At 37.7% G+C, this 21,099-nt stretch overlaps 1 protein-coding gene across 2 annotated transcripts; it reads right to left on the reverse strand.

The window, feature by feature from the left end:
* Nucleotides 1-44: 44 nt before the first annotated feature.
* LOC130413361 (NXPE family member 3-like) lies at nucleotides 45-20,276 on the reverse strand. Of its 2 annotated transcripts, XM_056738502.1 has the most exons (7): nucleotides 20,065-20,276; nucleotides 10,365-10,709; nucleotides 8,521-8,936; nucleotides 2,299-2,369; nucleotides 1,992-2,195; nucleotides 1,301-1,641; nucleotides 45-901 (listed from the first exon to the last, which is right to left on the reverse strand). In XM_056738502.1, the coding sequence occupies exons 1-7, from the start codon at nucleotides 20,233-20,235 to the stop codon at nucleotides 704-706; spliced, it is 1,746 nt and encodes a 581-aa protein (XP_056594480.1). In that variant the 5' UTR covers nucleotides 20,236-20,276; the 3' UTR covers nucleotides 45-703. The 2 variants fall into 2 exon arrangements, with proteins under 2 accessions (XP_056594480.1, XP_056594481.1); XM_056738503.1 differs by lacking the exon at nucleotides 20,065-20,276 and having other exon boundaries at nucleotides 9,647-10,462.
* Nucleotides 20,277-21,099: the final 823 nt, after the last annotated feature.

The following is a 21,099-nucleotide window of genomic DNA, read 5'->3' on the forward strand; positions in this document are numbered from 1 at the left end:
TTTAAAGAGTACTGAGAAACAGGTTCACAAAGATGCGTTTTTATTTCAAAATCAAGTTTATTGTTTTCTTAACAATTGTTTAAATATGAATATGACCATTTAATAATTCATAAGTACTTATAATACAATATCAGGGATTCAATTGCACACATTGCATCTTTTAGGCCGTTCAAATTTTCTTCAAAAATTGCAAATAACACGTTTTTTTTGTAATTTTGGAAAAACACTGCATTTAATGCGGACCCTTATTTTTTCCATTGCTGTATTAATACTTGCAAAATGAATATCTGTGGTAAAATAAAATAAATAAATTACAATGCTTCTTGTTTTTTATTTACATGAATTGAAAATGTTGTTACTTTTTAACATTAGGATTACTTAGATATTTAAAATATTAAAATATTAAATATTCATGACGAATAGCATGGGTCAATGTGTCACATGGAGTTGTAAAGAAAACAAAAGAAATCCAAAAGAATGTACAGGTGTACATACTGTACTTAATATAGAGATTGTAAACCAGATACAAATTTAAATATCAAAGTGGATTATATGTGTTTAAAGGCATCAATACTCGTGGTAAAGTACATTGGTGTAGATGTCAGTTCGGAGCCATTCTTACCATTTAAAGACATTATATATCACAGTCCCCTGACCGCTTTAGGTGATGCATGTAAATAAAGAATTCACTTTGCACTCCTTGTCATGATGGGCAGACATAAGACAGCAGCATATCAATCTCATTGCCGACGATAACGGTGGCGGGGTGAATGGCCTCATGTGTGTAGTGACACGAAGTCATCTGCCAGACGTCCATGTAGATCACTCCATCAATATCACTGAACATCTCGCTTAACGCTTTGTTTATCTGCATCCTGTACCACTCGTGTCCAAAATCGTTCTGTGAGAGAAGACACATCTTTAACGAAACCTACATAAAGTGCTAACTAAACACATTAAGCATTTTATGAAGCTTTCCTGTAGCTCAGTGGTAAGAGCATTGTGTTAACAACGCAAGGATGTGGGTTCGATCCCAAGGGATTGCTCATACCTAAGTATAAATGTATAGGTCAATGCAATATAAGTCACTTTGGATAAAAGTGTCTGCCAAATGCATAAATGTAAATGTATAAAAACAGAAAGCTGGATCTACTTTATGAGGTTTTAGTACGATTTGCTTTCGTGGCAGTGACGTTAGGTTCAGGAGTGGGGTTAGGGGAACCTGTCTCAGTCTTTTGTCCTAGATCTAAATTAGAAACTAGAGCAAAAGTTGAAAGTCATTAAAGTCAGTATACTGTACCACTGAGATGCCAGTGTTTCCAGACTTGATGATGATAGTAGTCTCTGGTGCACGCTTCAGTAGTCGAACCACCGCTTGACGAATTTTGCCCAATTTATGCACAAAAAACGTCAGTGGATGAAAAGCCATGTGGGCAGCGATTGTGAACACAACAACTGTATGACGTCCACCGGTTATATAATCAATTTCATTGCTGATATAATGCAGGTCGGCGGCTGGCATTTTATGAAATCGCAATGGAAATCCATGTGTCCTCCAGTGAATTATAATATTATTTGTCAACTCCACCGCCATTAGGGGTCCAGTGTTGAAACTTGTGTGAATATCCAGTCTTTTCAGACCTAAATAATAAAATGTTGGGTCAATTTAAATATGTACAGACATATTTTATTATGAGGGTCCCTTTTGAACCTAAATGTCAAGTAATTCCCATTATTCCCTTTATAGTCAACAGAATGTTCAAAAGACACATTGTACCTTTGGAACTTACTTCATTGCAGTATTTATACATTATATCAAGTCTTACAAAACACGACTATGCAATAAAGTTGGGTTACTTTGCTTAAAGTGGCTTTTTTACCTAACTGTATAGTTCTTAGACAACCCAGTAATCAACTAACACCTTTAACCCCCATTATTCACATATTCAAAACCAAAAACTCTTTTTAATATCCGTTTTTAAATGACTTGCCTGGCACACTGCTTTCAAAAAACTCAAACCACTGTCTTGTGGTAGAGTCTCCCAACATGTACAGAATCTTATTTTTAAGACAAGCTGCCATTTGTGGGGGACTAAAGCTTCTAGTGTTGCATACAAAAGACTTCCAGACATCTTGAAAATAGAATCCTGCAGGAACTGGTGTGATCAGACCTGATCTGCATCTTGGGGTTTTCGCTAAAGCAAAGAAAAACACATTTTCTTACAGGATGTGAGAAAATATGAAATGCTTATTCTGTACGCGATTTAAATGTATGATATTTGTCCACTCTGAACATACCAATGCCTGCAGTGTTGGGAAGGACACTTGTGATGTGTGAGTCTCCAGCAATACCAACATCTGATAATTTTCTGTAGAAAATAAAAATAAATTAAATGTGCTCTTCTGGGTCGATTTGACGAATTGATTTTTGAGCTGTTGAAAATATCAGTAGAACACTTTAATTTTGTGACCTTTTTCAGTAAGTGCCATAAACATACATGCAAAGATTTCAATTTAATCATTTAGACATCGGAAGGAGATAACGTATTTACAAACTGCGTTCTGTAGAGCAGTTTGTCCAATTAGGGCCGCTGTAGAAACAACATGGTAAATTGGGGACCTGCGGTGCATGTAGATAGAAATAGCTCATTCTAAGGTAACAAAAACCTTACGATTCATTATGTATACACCTCTGAAGACATAGTTATATATACACATTATATTACATTTTTGTCAACACATCCTCCAAAAAGTTAGACCTTAAAAGGAATACTTGACCTTCAAAATGAAAATGCAGTCATCATTTACTCACCCTACGGTCATTGTAAACCAATCATTTATAAACACCAAATACCACAAAAATGTATTTTATAGAGGGTATGCATTGATGTCACATTTCTATGTGAACATGCAGCAACACACTCAATTTAGTGGGAAAAATGGCTGCTTAAAAGCAAAGCGGTCACGACAGGGAAGTGACGAGGAAGAACCCACGTGCAGGCACGTTTGTACAAGAAACAAGACTTTATTGATATAAAAGAAAAACCCACGATGGGGTAAAACACTAACAATAGCAGAGAATAAACTAAGACTTACGGTAAAAACAAGAACCAGACTAAAATAAACAGGACGCAACATACTAACAGGGTACCAGGTAGACACGCCAGGGTAAACCAACATGATAGATAAAGGTTGTCCATTCTAGGTAGGGTTATCTAATATCAGTGGCGGTTCTACATTGAATCACTCCCCGGGCGAGATCCGCTCTGGGTGCCCCCCCATCTACTCCCACCCATCCGAGAGAAAAAAAGCCATGTTTTACCATAACTATATAAGTGTAAGACGAACCTTATATTTCTCAATTGCACAAATCCTTCAACAGAACATTTTAAAAACACAATTCTGCACAAATCAGTATAAGTTATCAGAACTTAAATATACTCTATGTACATAAATGTTGCAACATATGTACATGATGTACATATGTATCATGATGTAACACGACCAGAGAACAACAACATTAAAATATTAAGAATAATATACAAATAAAATATAGAAAAAATATTCTAAATAGCACAAATCCTTCATCACACAAAAGCAAATCTAATTATTACACTATTGCACTAAGAACAGAAAACACAAACTAAAACCTGACCTTTCTGGCCTTCCTTAATGCAAAATCATCAATAATGTCATCATACGAAATCTGCCCCCTATTGAGTTATTGATACTGATGATAGGAAGGCCAGTGAGCTGTTCTTGAGACATGGTTGACCTCAGGTATGACTTGATCAACTTTTGAAAAGCTCCTCTCTGCTTGAGCCACAGTGACTGGCAGAGTAAGTGTAATCCTGAGAGCAGTCCAAAAGTTGGGGTAGATCTCTGATAGATCCTTATCATGCATAAAAGTGATAAAATTCAAGGAGGCAGGATGGTTTTTGATGGCTGACCAGTGACAGAGGATTCTCCAAAATACTTTAGAAGTGCCCATGAATTTGCAATTGAAATTGACATCAAAAGACAGTAGGCTACAGTATAACTCTTATGAATTGCAAATTTAAATAAACATGCCCTTACATGCCAAATGTCTGTCATGACTCATTAGACGCTTTATTAATCTAATCTAAGGGAGGAACAATTAGCTCCTTGGTTACTGCCTCAAATTATATTCTTTGTCACGCATCAGAGTTATAGCAAATGTTTGCCTTTGAACACATCCAGACATATGTTAATTTCGTTGGCTAATTACAGGGCCCAACATTAACCCCAATGATGGAAATAAATAATAACTTTACTTGTAACAGTTTTGTTGCAAAGCACAATCTTATGGTGAAATTAGATCTCGTGTTTGTTGAGTTAAGACCGAATTATTGTTGTATAAGCATCATAGCAAGAAGGCTAACAAACGTAAGAGTTAACGTTACCACCCATTAACATTAGCCCTTCATTGATGATGGATAACGTCACCGTAATCATACAGAGAGAACGTAGTTACATACCTTTATCTTTTGCTCCTTTCTCCGCTTCTACTTTGATTTTTTCTTATGTTGGGCACCTGAAGGCTTAAACCTTTTTCTCTCCATCGCTTTCATGTTGATCTGGCACTCGACAATCAAGACTAAACCACTTCACCTCCACATAATCGTTTTGGATTAACTTTTTTTATTAGCCATTTCACACACAATGCAGAAAAAAAACGTGGAAAAATAGGCCTGTGCTTTAAAATTATGAATGAAATGTGCGTTATTTAGAAGAAAGTCAAGGTGTGACTGATTTTAGCCCACTAAATGGGCCCCCCTCCTTGTCCGCTCCATTTGGGAGAGGTGAACTGTCCATCAGGGGATCAGCCCCTCCCCTTTACAGTTTTCACACAGCTTCTGCGCTTCACAGCAAGCAGGGGCGGCGATTTGCCAATTCCCCACACAGACAGTTATATTATACATAATAGAAACCTGCTTTGCGGCGCGGATTATTTTTCTTTTTCAAGTGCTTGTGCCGCCCCCCACGTGTCGTGAAAATTTGGCGCCCCGGGCGGCTGCCCGGTTCGCCCGTGCCTAAAACCGCCACTGTCTAATATGGTAAGGTACAAGGCAACGAAGCAAACAGGCAAGGTAAATACTAGACTCGGCAAAAACAAAGAGCAAGCACGTAGTTTGACCGTAAGTACCAGTCCGAACAAGCAAAGGACAGCAAACACCAGGGCATTATATAGGGAGACTAACAACTGGTAAAGTAACTCTAGGCAGGTGTGGGGAATGAAACTGTCAGGACTCGTGGCAAGAACCCAATTGCAAGGCAGACAGGAGGTGTATGAAGGGGTTTTAACAACGATATTTATTATAACACAAAACAGGAAAAACAAAACCCACAATGGGAAAACAGGACTTGATAAACTAACAAAAACAGGACTCTGACTAACTAAAACTAAGAAAACAAATACTAGAACATAACAAGACTACACTTACTAAACAGAGAACCAGGAACAGGGTGCAAAGAACAGCATGCAGGCTAGGTAAGACGTACGGCATACATACACAATGAATCAGCACAGGACAATGAACACGAGGATGTTTTAAAGGGAGAGGAACCAAGAGGGAACAGGTGCAGGGGATAAACAATCAAGGAAAGCTAATTAACACAAACTAGGAAACAGGATGGTAGGAACGATGACGCAGACCAGAGAGAGAAGAAATCGTCTCTCTCCCAACTCGCTCTTAGAAAAAACCTTATCCACGTTCACATTTAATTTATCTGTTTCAAATTTACAAATCACCCACAGCACATCCTGTCACCAGGTAAAAGACAACCAGGGTCACAGCTAGGTCTTGGTTTGGGGGTGAAGGGGTTTGTGTGGGGAGGATGTAGGTTAGAACTAAGCTAGAACTTCATTTACATTTTAACAACTGACTGCATGGATCACACTTCAACACAGGCAAGTTCTTTTTAAACTTAAAACCTGACTAAAATATTTTTTATCGTATTTCATTTTTTATCGTATTTTATTTTACATCAATGCTTCTTGTTTCTTTAACTCATCTTGTATCGCTACATTCACAGACATTACGGTCAAAGACCAAGCATTCTAAAACCACATCCTTATCTCTTCTATAAAGAAGAGGGGGGTTAAACAACAAGGTCTGGAAATTACAAAAAAAAAACTGAACAAAGGGTGTCATAAATGCACACTGGATGCAACTGACTGCATGCAAGACCCTTCAACACAGGCAAATTATTTTTAAAACTTAACTAAACCTTTGATTACCTGTTTGATTACATGTTGATAAGAAAGACAGACTCCTAGTTTCATGTTGGGTTACGAGCGCTTCTTGAGTAAAAAAATATCAGAAGGGATGGTGAATTGGATTTAACGTTTAGGGACAGATAATTTGTGCTGATGACAGCGCATATTGTGGGAGACCAACGGTGTACCCTTTTGATTATTGTTTAAGCACAAAGATAATTATTATATTATATTACTCTAAAACAACATGCATGCTATTGAGATATTACATATCAGATACTCCTGTTATTGATCTTGACCAAGGCACCTCAGAATTGGAGTTGGTCCCCAGGCTGGCATGGCTACCACTGTATATAGTTAAGGTAAATACAGAGGACACAGTTTCCCACTGGGCGCAAGTGCAACTTCATACTCATGATACCTATAAAGCTTTTGGGAATTCATCTATTAAATGTTGAAACAAAACATTGTAAATGAACATGAATCCTCTCAAGTCAAGTCCATTTTAATTGAAGTGCACAAATGAATTAAACAAATGTACCATTTACAAAATCTGAAAATAATACATATAATACAAATGGAGCCCTGCGATGGGTTGCCACTCCATCCAGGGTGTATCCTGCCTTGATGCCCGATGACCCCTGAGATAGGCACAGGCTCCCCGTGACCCGAGGTAGTTCGGATAAGCGGTAGAAAATGGAATGGAATGGAATACAAATGGAAAGCACTACCTGATATTTTTTAAACTTGGGATGACCAAAGAAAAGACAAAAAAGGGGAAGCAAAATTAATAACTGATCAGTTCAATGCTAGTCTTTAATTTCATGCAAGGAAAAGTAATGGCTTGTAATGGCTTTCCTCGCACTTGCCATTTATATGTTGTAGAATGTTTGGCGAATGATGATAGATTGCGTGATGACATTACACCCGATGCCGCTGATCGGACATGACAGAGTAACATGGCGGATAACGCTCATAAAAAAATAGGCTAGTTAAGGAGGCTGTCGTGTGTTGCTTAAGCGACTGCTGTAAAGTGCTGTGGAAAGCCCTGCAGTAAGATATTCCTGGTGAAACAGAAACTAAATCTAACGTCAACTTTGTGAATGTAAAGTCTAACCTGACGTTAGCTAGCTAGCTGCCGTTAGTTAACAAAAAAAAGCTCCAAACTATCATTTACTGTGTTGTTTTCGCCTCTGTCCAGAGATTCCGTCATTGGTGACATATCAAAAGTATTCCTGTCTCTTGACTTGCCTTCATTGCTACTTCTTGGCCTCTTAAAGCCGAAGTCCCTCAGGTCAAGCTGTCCAGAAATCACCGGCACCAGCACCTGCGCTGCTATGTTGCTTACTGACGTGACATCAATTTAAAACAAATTGTTGTGTCATTATATGTGCACGTTCCCCTCGTCCACAGTATTTTAGCCTATTCAATATTCGCAAAAACTTAATGTTGAAATGATGTTAATATTTACACATTCATTGCTAAAATAACAGGGGATGGCCGTTTTAGAAGGGTTGATGATTTCGACCATCTTTATTTCAAAGGGGGATGCCATCCCCCCTCAACTCGAGTACTGGTTACGAGTTAGACACCCGCTGTCAGTCATTAAGAGACAAGAGGGCGGGAAAGGAGACGAGACCGAAGAGAGCATATGGATTGCCAATTGGGACAAAAATGCCTCTCTCCACATAAAACAGGAGATCCTGCCATGATTCTGCTACAAGACCAAGAAAGACATGACATGATGAGGCAGAATCATGACATAAGACAACACGCATGCCTCACTTTAATGGATGTTGGAGACGGGCGCATAAGTCAGGAAATTCTTAAAAACTGTTGTTTTTGTTTTATTGCCCACAAAAGAATATTCATAAAATGAAGATTGAACCACTGAAGTCACATATAAATACACCAAGTACATTTTAAAATTATCTGATGCATGCTTTTTAACCCAGTTTTTCAAATAATTTAGTTTTTCTCAACTTGCCAACCTTTTTTGTCAATGACCCTTGTACAATCAATCACACAACAACTTTTCCTGTTTTAAATAGAGTACAGAAGGCGGTAAACACTGCTGCATTCAGTCTTTCTTCTACTCAGTTGTATGGGCAGCCAACAACCCACATGAAAGTTTGCAAAGTACAGCCTGTACCCAAACTGTGCTCAAACAATGCACAAAATATAAAAACTATTTTAAAATATTGTATTGGTCAGATTTTTTAATTTGTGGTTATATGGGTTAGATGTGTTTCAGGGTTAGAGGAGGAGTTTTCATTTACCTTGAACAAAGTTGCCTCTCAAAAGCAGTTAGCTGAACTTCAATTGCTCCGTTTTCATGTTGTACCCAGTGGTCACAGGAAAGTTGTTTTGGTCTGTCACACTGCCACACCGTCTCTGTTTTCTCATCTTTATATTCACAGCAGCAGTTGCCTTTACTCCAACTTCCAAGAGAGCCCCATTTCAGATTACACTCCACTTTTTCAATTATCTTGACTCCATTGGGTCCTGGTCCTTCAAAGTAACCGATATAGTGGCTGCGTGGGAATGAAGTCTCCCAGTACTTATTAAGACTCCACACAAGTTCACTAGAGTACATCAGACGTACAGACACTTGTCCTTGTCCTTCCCAGGGTAACAGAAGATCAACCGTGTATGTTCCATTACGATGATCAATAACTTCTCCATAAACACTTGCCTTCAAGAACACAGATAGAGTTAATAATTTTATACGATATAAAATAGTATAAATATTCTTTACAGTTTAAATACACCATGAAAACTCAATGTACACTGTGATTCTTTTACAGTATAAGCAGGGGTGCCGCCAGAAATTCTGGGCCCTATGGAAACCAAAATTTCTGGGCCCCCTACAAATAGGAATATAAAAAGGGGGCCTGCTCTTCTGGGCCCTAAATCAGCCTGGGCCCTTAGAATCGTCCTAACCTTCCACCCTTTTACGGCGCCCATGAGTATAAGTACTGCTTTCTTATAACATTGCTCCAGGAGATCTATTGTCCTTGAGTGTATAGTCTCGCAATAAACATTGCAATCCTATCTCTACAGCCTATTTTGAGCCTCCACAGCCTAAACACAAGCACCACTCTGTAAAATGGTAACCACAAAACGTCCACAAACTTCCAAGATAAATGAATGTTAAACATACAAGTCTTTCTCTTTACTGAAAAACACATCTAGACCCTTGACCACAAATCCAGTGATAAGAAGCACGGGTATATTTGTAGAAATAGCAAACAATACATAGTATGTGTCACAATTATAGAGTTTTATCGTACTGCTAAAAATCATAAGGATATAAAAGAGTAAGTAACACATGATTTTATGGTCCTACTTTGGTTTATTGAGTGTGCAACAATTTATGTCGTAATAATAGGCAGTTATTCTTACCCTACTGACTCTCAAATTATACTTTTCGTGATCCATCCGTCTAATCCCCTCCTATCCATTAGCCTGGTGGCATAAGATTGGTCAGATGGTGTAGTCTGTTGTGATTGGTCAAACGTGTTCAGCATGTGCCGCAAATGGAACGCCTACCATCATTACTGGATTACAGTTTACAGGTTGTTGGATATTGTAAACTGTGTGTAGATTGAGATGGTGGGGATTTTACCTTACCAGTTTGAGCCCCGAGTCTGACGGAGAAACATCCAAAGACAAAAGTAGATAATGGATAGATGATAATACATTGAACACTTTGTAACGAGCGAGGCAGGACGAGAGCCACAAGGGAACGACATTTGTACGTGGCACCGGTCTCAAATCTCTCACGGAGGAGATCGAAAGCATAAAAGGACGAGCGACAGGAGTGTACGACGAGAGAGGACCAGGCCTAGACTTTAGGTTATGGTTTATTATGTTTGTGTGGGATTTTACTTTTGTTTTGAAAAATATATTGAAATATGACCTGTTTTAAACAGGGTTGCAAAAACTTCTCACCGATATAATCTGGTGACATGATCAATTGGAATTTTCTTAGCATGCTAAAATTAGTTTTAGCCTAAAACGTGACGCCCATGAATATTTCAAGTTGAAAATACCATCAGATAAGCTTCAGTTTAACAATTTAAATGTATATAAAATGACTGAAGTGTTGTCAGAAACATACCTTTAAGTTTAGGTTGAATAGCTTTACTTGGAAAAAGTCACCTCCATATGTTTTCAAGTTGTTGTTGTGATCTCTAGCTGTGATGGTAACACGGACCGTATCGCCTATTTTGTAAGTGTCATTGAGTCTTACAATAGAGAATGTTGTGTAGTCTGGACTTGTAGTGAGAATCAGTTGAGTGATTTCATGATCTGGACCAGGCCAGTCAAAAGCCTTTTGTAATCTATCCCACTCCTCCTGACTGATTCCCATGTCAAACGCTGATATTCCAGATGATGCATTTGGTCGAGCAGCTTTAGGACTGGGGGGTAGATATCTTCTTATCATTGGCAATCTCCATAAAACCTATAAAAGGCAGCAGTACAGAAAACACAAGAGTGGTATTATGCTTATAATTTGCAGATTGACGAATTTTCATGAAAATGTTAGATTTTTATTAATATTTTCAAAATGTCCCCTGATCTTGAAATCATCAATGAAGCATTGGCTTTTTCTGTTTGATTCAGAGTTGTTTTAATGGCTGATAGTTGTTCACTGTCACAATGGTTAAGGTTTGTTTATTCAGTGTTGAAGTCTTATTCCATGACGTGATGCTGCAATTAAAATGATTGATTCCACAGAGACTGTTTGGGTTTGACCAGTTACTTGACCAATGTTTTGTTCTCTCTGAAAGGGAAAGTTCACCCAAAAAAGAAATTCTGACATCATTTACTCACCTACATGTTGTTACAAATCTATATAAACCGCTTTGTTCTATTGAACACAAAGAAGGATATTTGGAAGAATGTTAATAATTGACATTTCTGGGACATCATTGACAACCATAGAAGAAAAAATAACTATGGTAGTCAAAGGTGCCCTATAGGCGCCTGAACTGTTTGTTTTCCTGAATTCTTCCAAATATATAATTTTGTGTTCAACAGCATACAAAGATTTTTTTTTTCCACTACAGCAGTCAATGATGACCCAGAAGTGTTGGTTGCTAACATTCTCTTCAGACATGTGATCAGCAAAGGACAAAAAAGACAGAAGACTGCACACACCTTCGCCCAACCAAAATCCCATTTAATATTTCTTTATTGTTAATATTTAAATATTATATCATTAAAAACTTGCAACTATTTGTCAAAATTGATATTTTTAATTTAGCAACACAATAACTCACTATTGTAGTAACCAATTCTGACTGGCAATTTAGGCATGATCAAGTATAATGTTTATTAGTTAAATTGTCACCTAAACAAGACCTTTGCAGATATTTGCAGAGCTGTGGGTTGGGCTACGCCGAACTCTTCACATGGTTCTACAGCCTCGGTGTAGAACCGGTGCCCTCCTAGACGGGTCAACATGCTATTTCTGCCTCCCTTCTTTCCCCACTGGGTGAGGAATAGGCATTCTATCCATCATTAAGCACCTCGTGCAGGCAGGCTGGGCAGAGCAGCCCTGCCTCCGTAGGCCAGGTATCAGCTGAATTACCTAGCGTAGCTCTAACCGCACCTAGTGCTCCAGACATAGTAACTTCCCATCCATGACCTCCACCATGCGGTACTTCCTTCATGCCACACATTCCTTACATGAGTTCTCCCCTGACGGCGAGACCATGTTGGATGTCTCCACCAAACTCCTCCTTACGCTAGGTAATGGTCTCTGTAATGTGTTTGCTCAGTGAGGAAATAGTGCTTCCCCAGTGGGCCTTACGGTGCCGGGCCGCTTCTCTCTGTCAGAGAAACAAGGCCTCCGCCTGTGACGGCCGGTGGCAGGGGCTTCCCACTTTCCAAAGCTCTGGGACCCATCCACTGGATGGTTACAATTTCACAGAAGTCAGAGGTTGATAACTTCTCAAGTAAAACCCCATCTGTCAGTTCGACACAACGTCTCGTTCCCTCCATCAGGGAACCAAGGTTCCCTTTCTGTCGGTCATACACTGCACCCCTCAGCACTCTCAAATAGACTGTGCATTGACCTGCATCGCCAGGCAGGTAAACCAGCAGAACCGATCTCCTTCCAAAGGGGGGCGATGAAGCAGATCGTGACCTTAGTCCCCCTGTCTCGGTCCATCGGAGCCTGGCTAGAGCTTCCCACACTGTCACGGTGGCTAAGGTACGTGATCCGATGCGACAGGCACCCGCCCAAAATTCCCGGCATCCTCTCAACCTCAGTCAGAGGCATGGATGCTCCTGTGCTAACAGCTAACTCAATTATGTTATAAACCTCAGTTAAACAAAAGAAGCACAAAAATACGCTACACACGCAAATAAAATGAATCAAAACACGGTAGTGGCCAAATGCTCGCTAGCACTCACCACGAGGTTCACTCGCCACGTGAACAACCGATCCACGTAATCCGTAATTACACCTATGCACCTAACATCAGATCGCAATGACACGCATCACACACAGAGAAGGTTTCACGTTCTTTCTCGCGAAGCCACACATGCGCACAACAAGTCAGCGCACCACATAATGTGAACGAGAAAGGAATCTCTTAAAGGGCCATATACAAATTTTACCACACAACAGAAAAGTTTCATTTTTAACCCCAAGCCACATAGAGGAGGTCAAAATCTGGCTTGGTCAAAAAAATTAACGTTAAATGAAGATAAAACTGAGGTGATTCATTATAGTCGATCTGCTCACTCTCAGGCCACCAGTCCTGATTTGGGCTGCTAATCCGCTTTTAGAATCTCTTGTGTGCGTAATTTGGGGGTCTACTTCAATGGGTCTCTTAAACTCAACAAGCATATCTCCACTGTAATTGCCTCAAGCTTCTATCAACTCCGCTTGCTGTCTAAAATCAAACACTTCTTAAATGCTTCTATGTAAGAGACGGGTGTTCATGCGTTTTTATCACTACACGCTTAGACTACTGCAACTCACAGTATTTTGGAATTGCTCAGTCACAAATCACCCGTTTACAACTGGTTCAGAATGCTGCTTCGAGATTCATTACAAAAAGCCGAAAATATGACCACATCACCCCTATTATGAAGGCCCTTCACTGGCTGCCTATCTAACACCGAATTGTTTTTAAAATTTGTTTATGGATCTATAAGTCCCTGCATAACCAAGCCCCCAGTTATTTGTCGGAGCTGTTGCATCCCTACACCCCCACTAGAAACTTCGTTCCAGCAACCTGAATCTCCTTTTGGTTCCCCATTCCAGATTTAAAAGCAGAAGAGAACGATCTTTTTCTGTAGCTGGCCCTATGCTGTGGAACAATCTGCCACTAGAGGTCAGACTGGTCCCCTCTCTTCTAATTTTTAAATCTCGTAAAAAAAGTATTCACTCGATCTAGGCTACCATTATGGAAGTTTTTCCACTGTTTTTTATTGTATTTATTTACTTCTATTGCTGTTTTTGGTAGTCTTATATCTTAATTGATATGTACAGGACTTTGGTCAGTCATGTGACTGTTGATCAAGTGATCTATAACAAAATGAACTTGAACTTGCTGTACTTAACACAATGAATCTGCGCAGGAGATGTCAGCAGTTTTCCCTCAACAAGTTGCCCTTTTAATAATGGAGATGATAAAGTGAGCATTCTACAGACAGTACAGTAGACATCTGCCCGATTAACCGAAAATATATATCACGTGATTTATGCACAACTTGTGAGTGAAGTACAGTAAAATGCTGCTGCATCCGAAAACTAGAGGGCCCTCTTGTGCAGGAACTCCAAATACGCACTGCAGAAGAAGCATGATTGAATGGCAAACGTGATTAATCGTGCACATGTCTAGTACAGAGTACAGACACACTTGGACAAACTTTCCGCTGAGTTCAAGACATATTTCCCTGACATTGAAGTTAAGAACACTGCACTTGACTGGATAAGGAATCCTTTCGTTGCTATCTGCATCCAGACCAGTCAGTCTCCAGGAAAGACTTATGGACTTGTCCTCAAACAGAGGTTTCAATATTAATTTTTCAGACATACCACTGACAAAGTTTTGGTTCAATGTTGACTATTACCCAAATGTTGGGAAACATGGCCTTTACGAACTGCTGCCTTTTTTATTGATTGTTTTATGTAATGTGTAAATTAAAAGGACATTTTTAATTTTAATCCTCTGATTGGTCAACTCAGTTGCCAACGAAGAGAACCATTGACTCCGCTTCGCGCCAGGCTCCTTTCGGGTTTTACTGTCGCTGTTTGGCATAATTTAAGCATAAAACCTATTTTAACCTGTTTGCAAATAAACAATATATTTTATAATTTGAAAAGTTTTTGAAAATATAAGTGTTTATATTTTATAAATAATATTTTAAAAACTTTTCAAATTATAAAATGTATGTTTATTTGCAAACAGTTTTATGCTTAAATTATGCCATTAAAACCGCGACTTCTGCTGAGAGACATAATGCTTCGTTGTCACAGGAACATGCCACCTGAAAATAATGAGGAAATGACGTCGCTTACTTTACCAAGTGCATTCCAAACGTCTCATGATGGCACGCAAATCCCCTGCTCACTACAAAGTCTAAACTACAATGGTTCTGTCCTTAAAGGAATTTTGGAATTCATTTGGGAATTTTCCTTTGGACAGCTCATGACGGTTCGGTACGAATACTCGTACCGTAATACATACAATCTTATCTTTTACTCCTATCTTTTACTCATTACTTTCAATTTGACTTATTAGTTGAATTACAGCACATTTAAATAGCACTTTTCTGAAACCAAACGACTTGCTTGACGACATGGCTTGAATTTAAGTTGAACAAAAACATAGTATACAGTTTAAATTCAAAAACATCAATTTTAAGAAGGCCTAAGACAAGACAAATAATAAAACTAATACAAACCATCCACAAAGAAGACAAAAAAGAAATAAAAAACGGACACATTTCAATCCATTTGAATAAAATCTAAATAAGAAATATAATTTATATTATCAAATAAGTCTACCAAAATTCCTGAATTTTATTATGTGCATATGACTCGTTTTTAAAATTGTCCAAAATAATTTTTACTATAAATTGGGTAATTTAGCAAAAATCATTTGGGAATAACATTCTTAGCTAACAAAAGTACGTTTTTAATAAATAACCCTTTTACCTATTTTTTCACAGTTTACATATTGAATTCTTTATAAACATGTTAAATTCTAACACATTTTTCTAATTTTACCACAGTTTTGCACTTTGTCCAGGAATGAAAGAAAAATATAAACAATACAAAATACGCAGTTACACAATTTACACAATATAGGAACTCCCCAGAAGGATAAATATCACATTCAATTTTTTAATACATTTCTTTGAATTTTGGGATAAACTGGAAACTCTAAATATGAGGTTCTAATATGTTTAAGCATTCGTTTGTCAAATAAAATATCGAAATTATTTCTTACAGACTTGACATGGTTGAGCATTTGTAATATAAGTTTTAGAACATTTCTCATTTTTAAACTCACTTGGCCCAAGAAAATTCGATTAAAAACGCGAACGCGACCTATTCCATTGCTTACGCTTCCAGCCGACTCCACAGCGCGATCTGGGAAGTGTCTGTCTTGCCCGCGCTGTTTTCACTCCTCCCCTTACGCAAGGCGCCTACTCTGTTTGTAGTAGTCTGTTTGAAATTATGCTTGTTTGAGATGCACTTAGCCTCTCCTAAAAAGAATAAAAGAGCAGGCGCTTACAGTAAATGGAGGAATGAAAACAGCGCAGGCAAGACGGACACTACACCAATCGGGCTGTCGAGTCGACTGGAATTTGGTAACGTCAGCAATGGAATATTTCCCATTCCCGTTTTTTTTATCGCATTTTTCTTGGGCCAACAGAGTTTAAAAGTTAGAAATGTTCTAAAACTCATATTAACTCTCAACCATGTCAAGGCTTTAAGAAAGAATTTAGATATTTTCTTTATCAAACAAATGCTTAAACACATTATAACCCCCTTTCTTAAGTTTCCGGTTTATTCCAAAAATCAATAAAACTCATTGTGTGTGATATTTATCTATCTGGAGAGTTTCTATAGTGTGTAAATTCTGTATCTAATTTCCAGAAAACACGCCCTATTTTCTTTCAGAGCATATTTTAATTTAATTCTTGAAAAAAGTGAAATAATTGCGGTTCAATTAGTAAAGTGTGTTAGAATTTAACATGTCGTTTACAAAAATTGAAATATGGAAACCGTGAAAAAGGAGGACACACTTTTTTAGATTAATATTAATAACCTACTTTTGTATACTAAGTTTTGTATTCCCAAATGTATTATTTTTAAATCACACTGTTTATAGTATTTAATCGTTATTTGGGACAATATTCAAAAATGCTATCAAAAGCCAATTTTAAAAAGCTGGAATTTTATTAGAATTATTCGAAAATATAATTTATATTAATTGCTTTGAATTTAATAATATGGGTGGATTGAAAATTGTGATTTTGTTCTTTCTTTATTGTCTTCTTTGTTGTTTAGTTTGTGGGATTATATATATATATATATTTTTACTGATGTTTTTGAACGTAAAATGATACCATCTTGTTTTGTAATGTTTTTGTTATACTTTGTAAAATGCGCTTTTTATGCAGATGCTTTTTACATAATGGTGGTTATAAGGACAATATATTTGTAAAAGGCCTATGTGTGTTTTTCCTAATTTAAATCACAAAAACGACTTCACTTAATGGATTTATTAATGGGATTCTCGCCCATTTAGCACTTTAGGTTGTTACAAAGGACGTCACACACTGCAACTAACACGGCATGATGTGAACATTAACGGCCACAATTAGCCGATCCTGCCATTCAGGTCCTGTGTCACACACAGCCGCGAACATACCTGTTACAATTTTGTGACGTTGGCACTATATTAAGCCTTCAACAAAGGTGCAAAGCTTTCATTCAGTTGGAGAAGGTCGTTTTATCAGCATCTATTTTGCGCAGTCTGTCACTCTTACTGACTGTTTGTTTGGGTACATGAACATGAACAAAGTTTGTTGGCGGAGGCAGTGCACAGGGGAAAATAACAACCACTCATTAAGGTCGATGAACGATGACTCTGTCAGACGATGTTACAGTATTAATCAGGATAACAAGTGTTTAAAAAGTGACTCATTGTTAACATTTAGTGTCATGTTAATTTGTTTCCTGTCTGCACAACAGAAACAAAAATATATAAATGGAAAAAAGCTCAGTTCAGTTATTATACGACTGCAAATCTGCATGATAAACCTATGAACCTAATGCATATTGTCGCTTTGTGTCGTAGTTAGTACAATTTTGACTGTATTATTTGTGTCCCCTTCAAAAATTCCTCTTGAGAGATGTTGTGTATTGTCGCCCCCTACTGTTCATGAGATTTACGCCCATGATTCCTGCTACTTGATTTGATTTGATAAAAGTATTATTATTTCCTTATGCCTCGTCATTGCTTCCTACTAAGGACATAACACGGTCTCTGTCCGAGCTCTGGAGAGAAGAAGCCAGTTTCAGAAATGAATCCCATCACTGTAGGAAATCATCCACTTTACAGACAGTGTTTGATAAGAAGAATAAATGCTTTGATAGTTTTTTTTGAGGTAATGTTTTGTTCCTGGTTTTCTATTATTACAGGGAGTGGTGCAAAACCTCGCCCTATAATTACACCAAATTGTTAGCTAACTCCTTTACATAATAAAACAAATATGAATCAACGGCGCACCACACATGAGCAAGACACATCTAGGATTTCATATCCGCATGTTTGCGGTCTCTCACATTTTGAAACTCCTAAAAGATTTCAAAATCGTTTGATAAGGCCCCGGCATAAAATGTACATAAAACAAAAAACAGTAACCTACATAGGGTGAATTTGGGTAATCTGGGACATTTTTGCAATTTTGACTTCTACGATTTATTTCGATATCTATCCATCACATAAAATCAACACATAAGACTTTTCTGAAATCGCTAAGATGTTTTTTAACCAGACTAGAAGAAAGAATGTAGATATACCCAGATGAGACAAGCCACACCTTTGAGTGTTTTTGTGTCAAAAAAATTCTGCCTAGATTTGATAATCTGGGACAGGTCATTTAGTAATAAGGGAAATATGTATTAGACATAAAACAGCTATTAATTTATGCATGCCACTCACAAAATCACCATTTTTAAAAAAGCATTTTTAAAACAGGACAAGCACAGATATCTAAATAAGAAAATGCATAGGCTATTCAAGTACAGATATCTAAATAAGAAAATGCATAGGCTATTCCAATATTTATATCTTTACACAGGATTAACAATCTACTGTGTTAATTAATTTAGATCAATTTAAAACTCTATTAAAATTGTTTAACATTTGTTTAACTTTGTATTAACAATCAACAAAAATCTAATCAACAGCAAGTAACAATTTCATTAACAGATAATTTATTCAGTTGTTCAAATTCTCCATTCAAATTAGGGCTACTAGGGGAACAAACACTCATTGCACATTAGAGAGACCCATCATCCATCTAATGTTATATCCTCCAGTAGTCCACATTAACACCCATTTCTCATTAGGGCATTTATTATCCATTGTCAATGTATATAAGAAGTCCCTAAATGCACATTTCCCTCATTTGAAGACCCAGATTACCCAAAGTATGCTATCCCACACTCTCAATCACATTGACAATGTGGGACAACACAAAATGTTTGAAAAAAATACAGATTTTTTTTTCAACACTTAAATACATATTTTGTTGCTAGAATAGATCACAAACATAATTTGACCTCAATTAGAACCTTGTCTAATCATTGACAGATTTATGTCCATAACAGTATAAATCAGAATCCTATGTCATTGACATTTATCATGCTATTCCAGGGAATCTTCTTGTTGAACAGATGCCCTGCCCATTTCTGTGTAATCACCACATGAAAGCATGTGATTTAAGTCACATCCATGCTTAAATATCAGTAAAAGTATGGTTGACCAAAATTTGATAGAACAGGAAATAAACACACTAGAGTTAAGGTGTGTCAGATTACCATAATTCACTGTACTTTTAGTGCATAGCATAAATAGGCGAATTGGGATGCAGTGTATACCATAGCTCTGCTATTTTTAGGATCGCTTATTAGCCATTGAAATCCAAACAATTAAGCAGGTCTCAGTTTACATGACTAAATCGCCACACACAGAAACGTTGTCTTAATTAGTAGCTATAAATACATGTTTGTTAAAAGTTAACCTCATATGTCAGAGTTTCCGGGAGACTGCATTTATTTATTTATTAATTTGATATTATTTATTAGAATGATCTTGCTTGTTCTATAAACACAATGCACTGTGCTGTGTTTTTCCTGTTTGCCCCTGTAAAGCTGCTTTGGAACAATGCACATTGTGAAAAGCGCTATATAAATTCACTTGAATTTAATTTAATTGAATTTAACTTGCCGCAAATTGTGTATGTATGTCGATATTTGGTATCGAATGACAATATGATTTTCGATACTCGATGGTTTAGAGGCAATTCGGTCGGTGGCTAAAAAGTATCGAACTCGATACCCAGCCCTCATAGACACCCATGTCGAAATTTGGTATCGAATGACAATATGATTTTCGATACTCGATGGTTTAGAGGCAATTCGGTCGGTGGCTAAAAAGTATCGAACTCGATACCCAGCCCTCATAGACACCCACCGGTTATTTTCATAGAAATTCGTATATGTTTTAATCAGTATCCTATACAAGTGTACATCACCAATTTTGTTCTTAACTTACCAAATATACAAAAGTCCAAAGGAAACATGCCAGCAGAAGCATATGTGCACGGTGTCCACACTTAATGTAGGCAAGTCCAGAACAGCTGCAAACCATTTTGACCATTAATATTCTTTCCATAAAACTACCGTTTCTTAATGGATTAGATTTTTCCGTGGATGGTACGACCATGGCTACGTTAATTTCTGCTGGACCAACTATGTATATGTAATGTGCCGTGTAGTTTTAAACCTAGTCAGCTGCACCTCACGGATCTATTGGAATTGAGGGCGGAGTATGGAAAGCCAATAGGGTCTAAAACGTGCGAATTTTAACACTTCAACAACGCGTAGAGTACGTGTTGTTTGCGCGTAGAGTACGCGTCGATTTTCCACGCGTAGACTATGCGTACTCTACATGCAAACAACACTTACTCTACGCGTTGTTGAGGTGTTAAAATTCGCACGTATTTGACCCTCTTGGCTTTCCACAGTGGAGTTCGTGCTGAGCACTATGACCAAGGGCAGACGACTGGGAAAGATGAACGTGCATGTTTTGCATGACCAATTGGAAATGCTCTGCCTGCCTATATAATCTCTATGGGGTTCATGTCAAGCGGATTTGATGGCCAATCAAGCACAGTACCACCATGGTCAATGAACCAGCTTTTGGTACCTTTAGCAGTGGACAGGTGTCAAGTCCTGCTGGAAAATGAAATCAGCATCTCTATAAAGTTTGTCAACAGAAGGAAGCATGAAGTGCTCTAAAATGTACTGGTAGACTGCTGTGTTGACTGTGGACTTCAGAAAGCCCTTTTTTGGGTTTGAGGGTGTACTGTACCTTTTAAATCCACCATAGAGAAAATGACAATGGTAGTCAAAGGTGCCCTATAGGTGCCAGAACTGTTTGCTTTCCTGAATTCTTCAAAATATATCAAAAACCTGTTCAGCCGAATAAAAAGATACAATACTTTTTCCATTAAGGCAGTCAATGATGTCCCAGAATTGTCAGTTGCTAACATTCTTTTAAAAATCTTTCTTTGTATTAAACCAAACA

This window comes from Triplophysa dalaica, chromosome 23 (genome assembly GCF_015846415.1).
Source record: "Triplophysa dalaica isolate WHDGS20190420 chromosome 23, ASM1584641v1, whole genome shotgun sequence".
Lineage (NCBI taxonomy): Eukaryota > Metazoa > Chordata > Actinopteri > Cypriniformes > Nemacheilidae > Triplophysa > Triplophysa dalaica.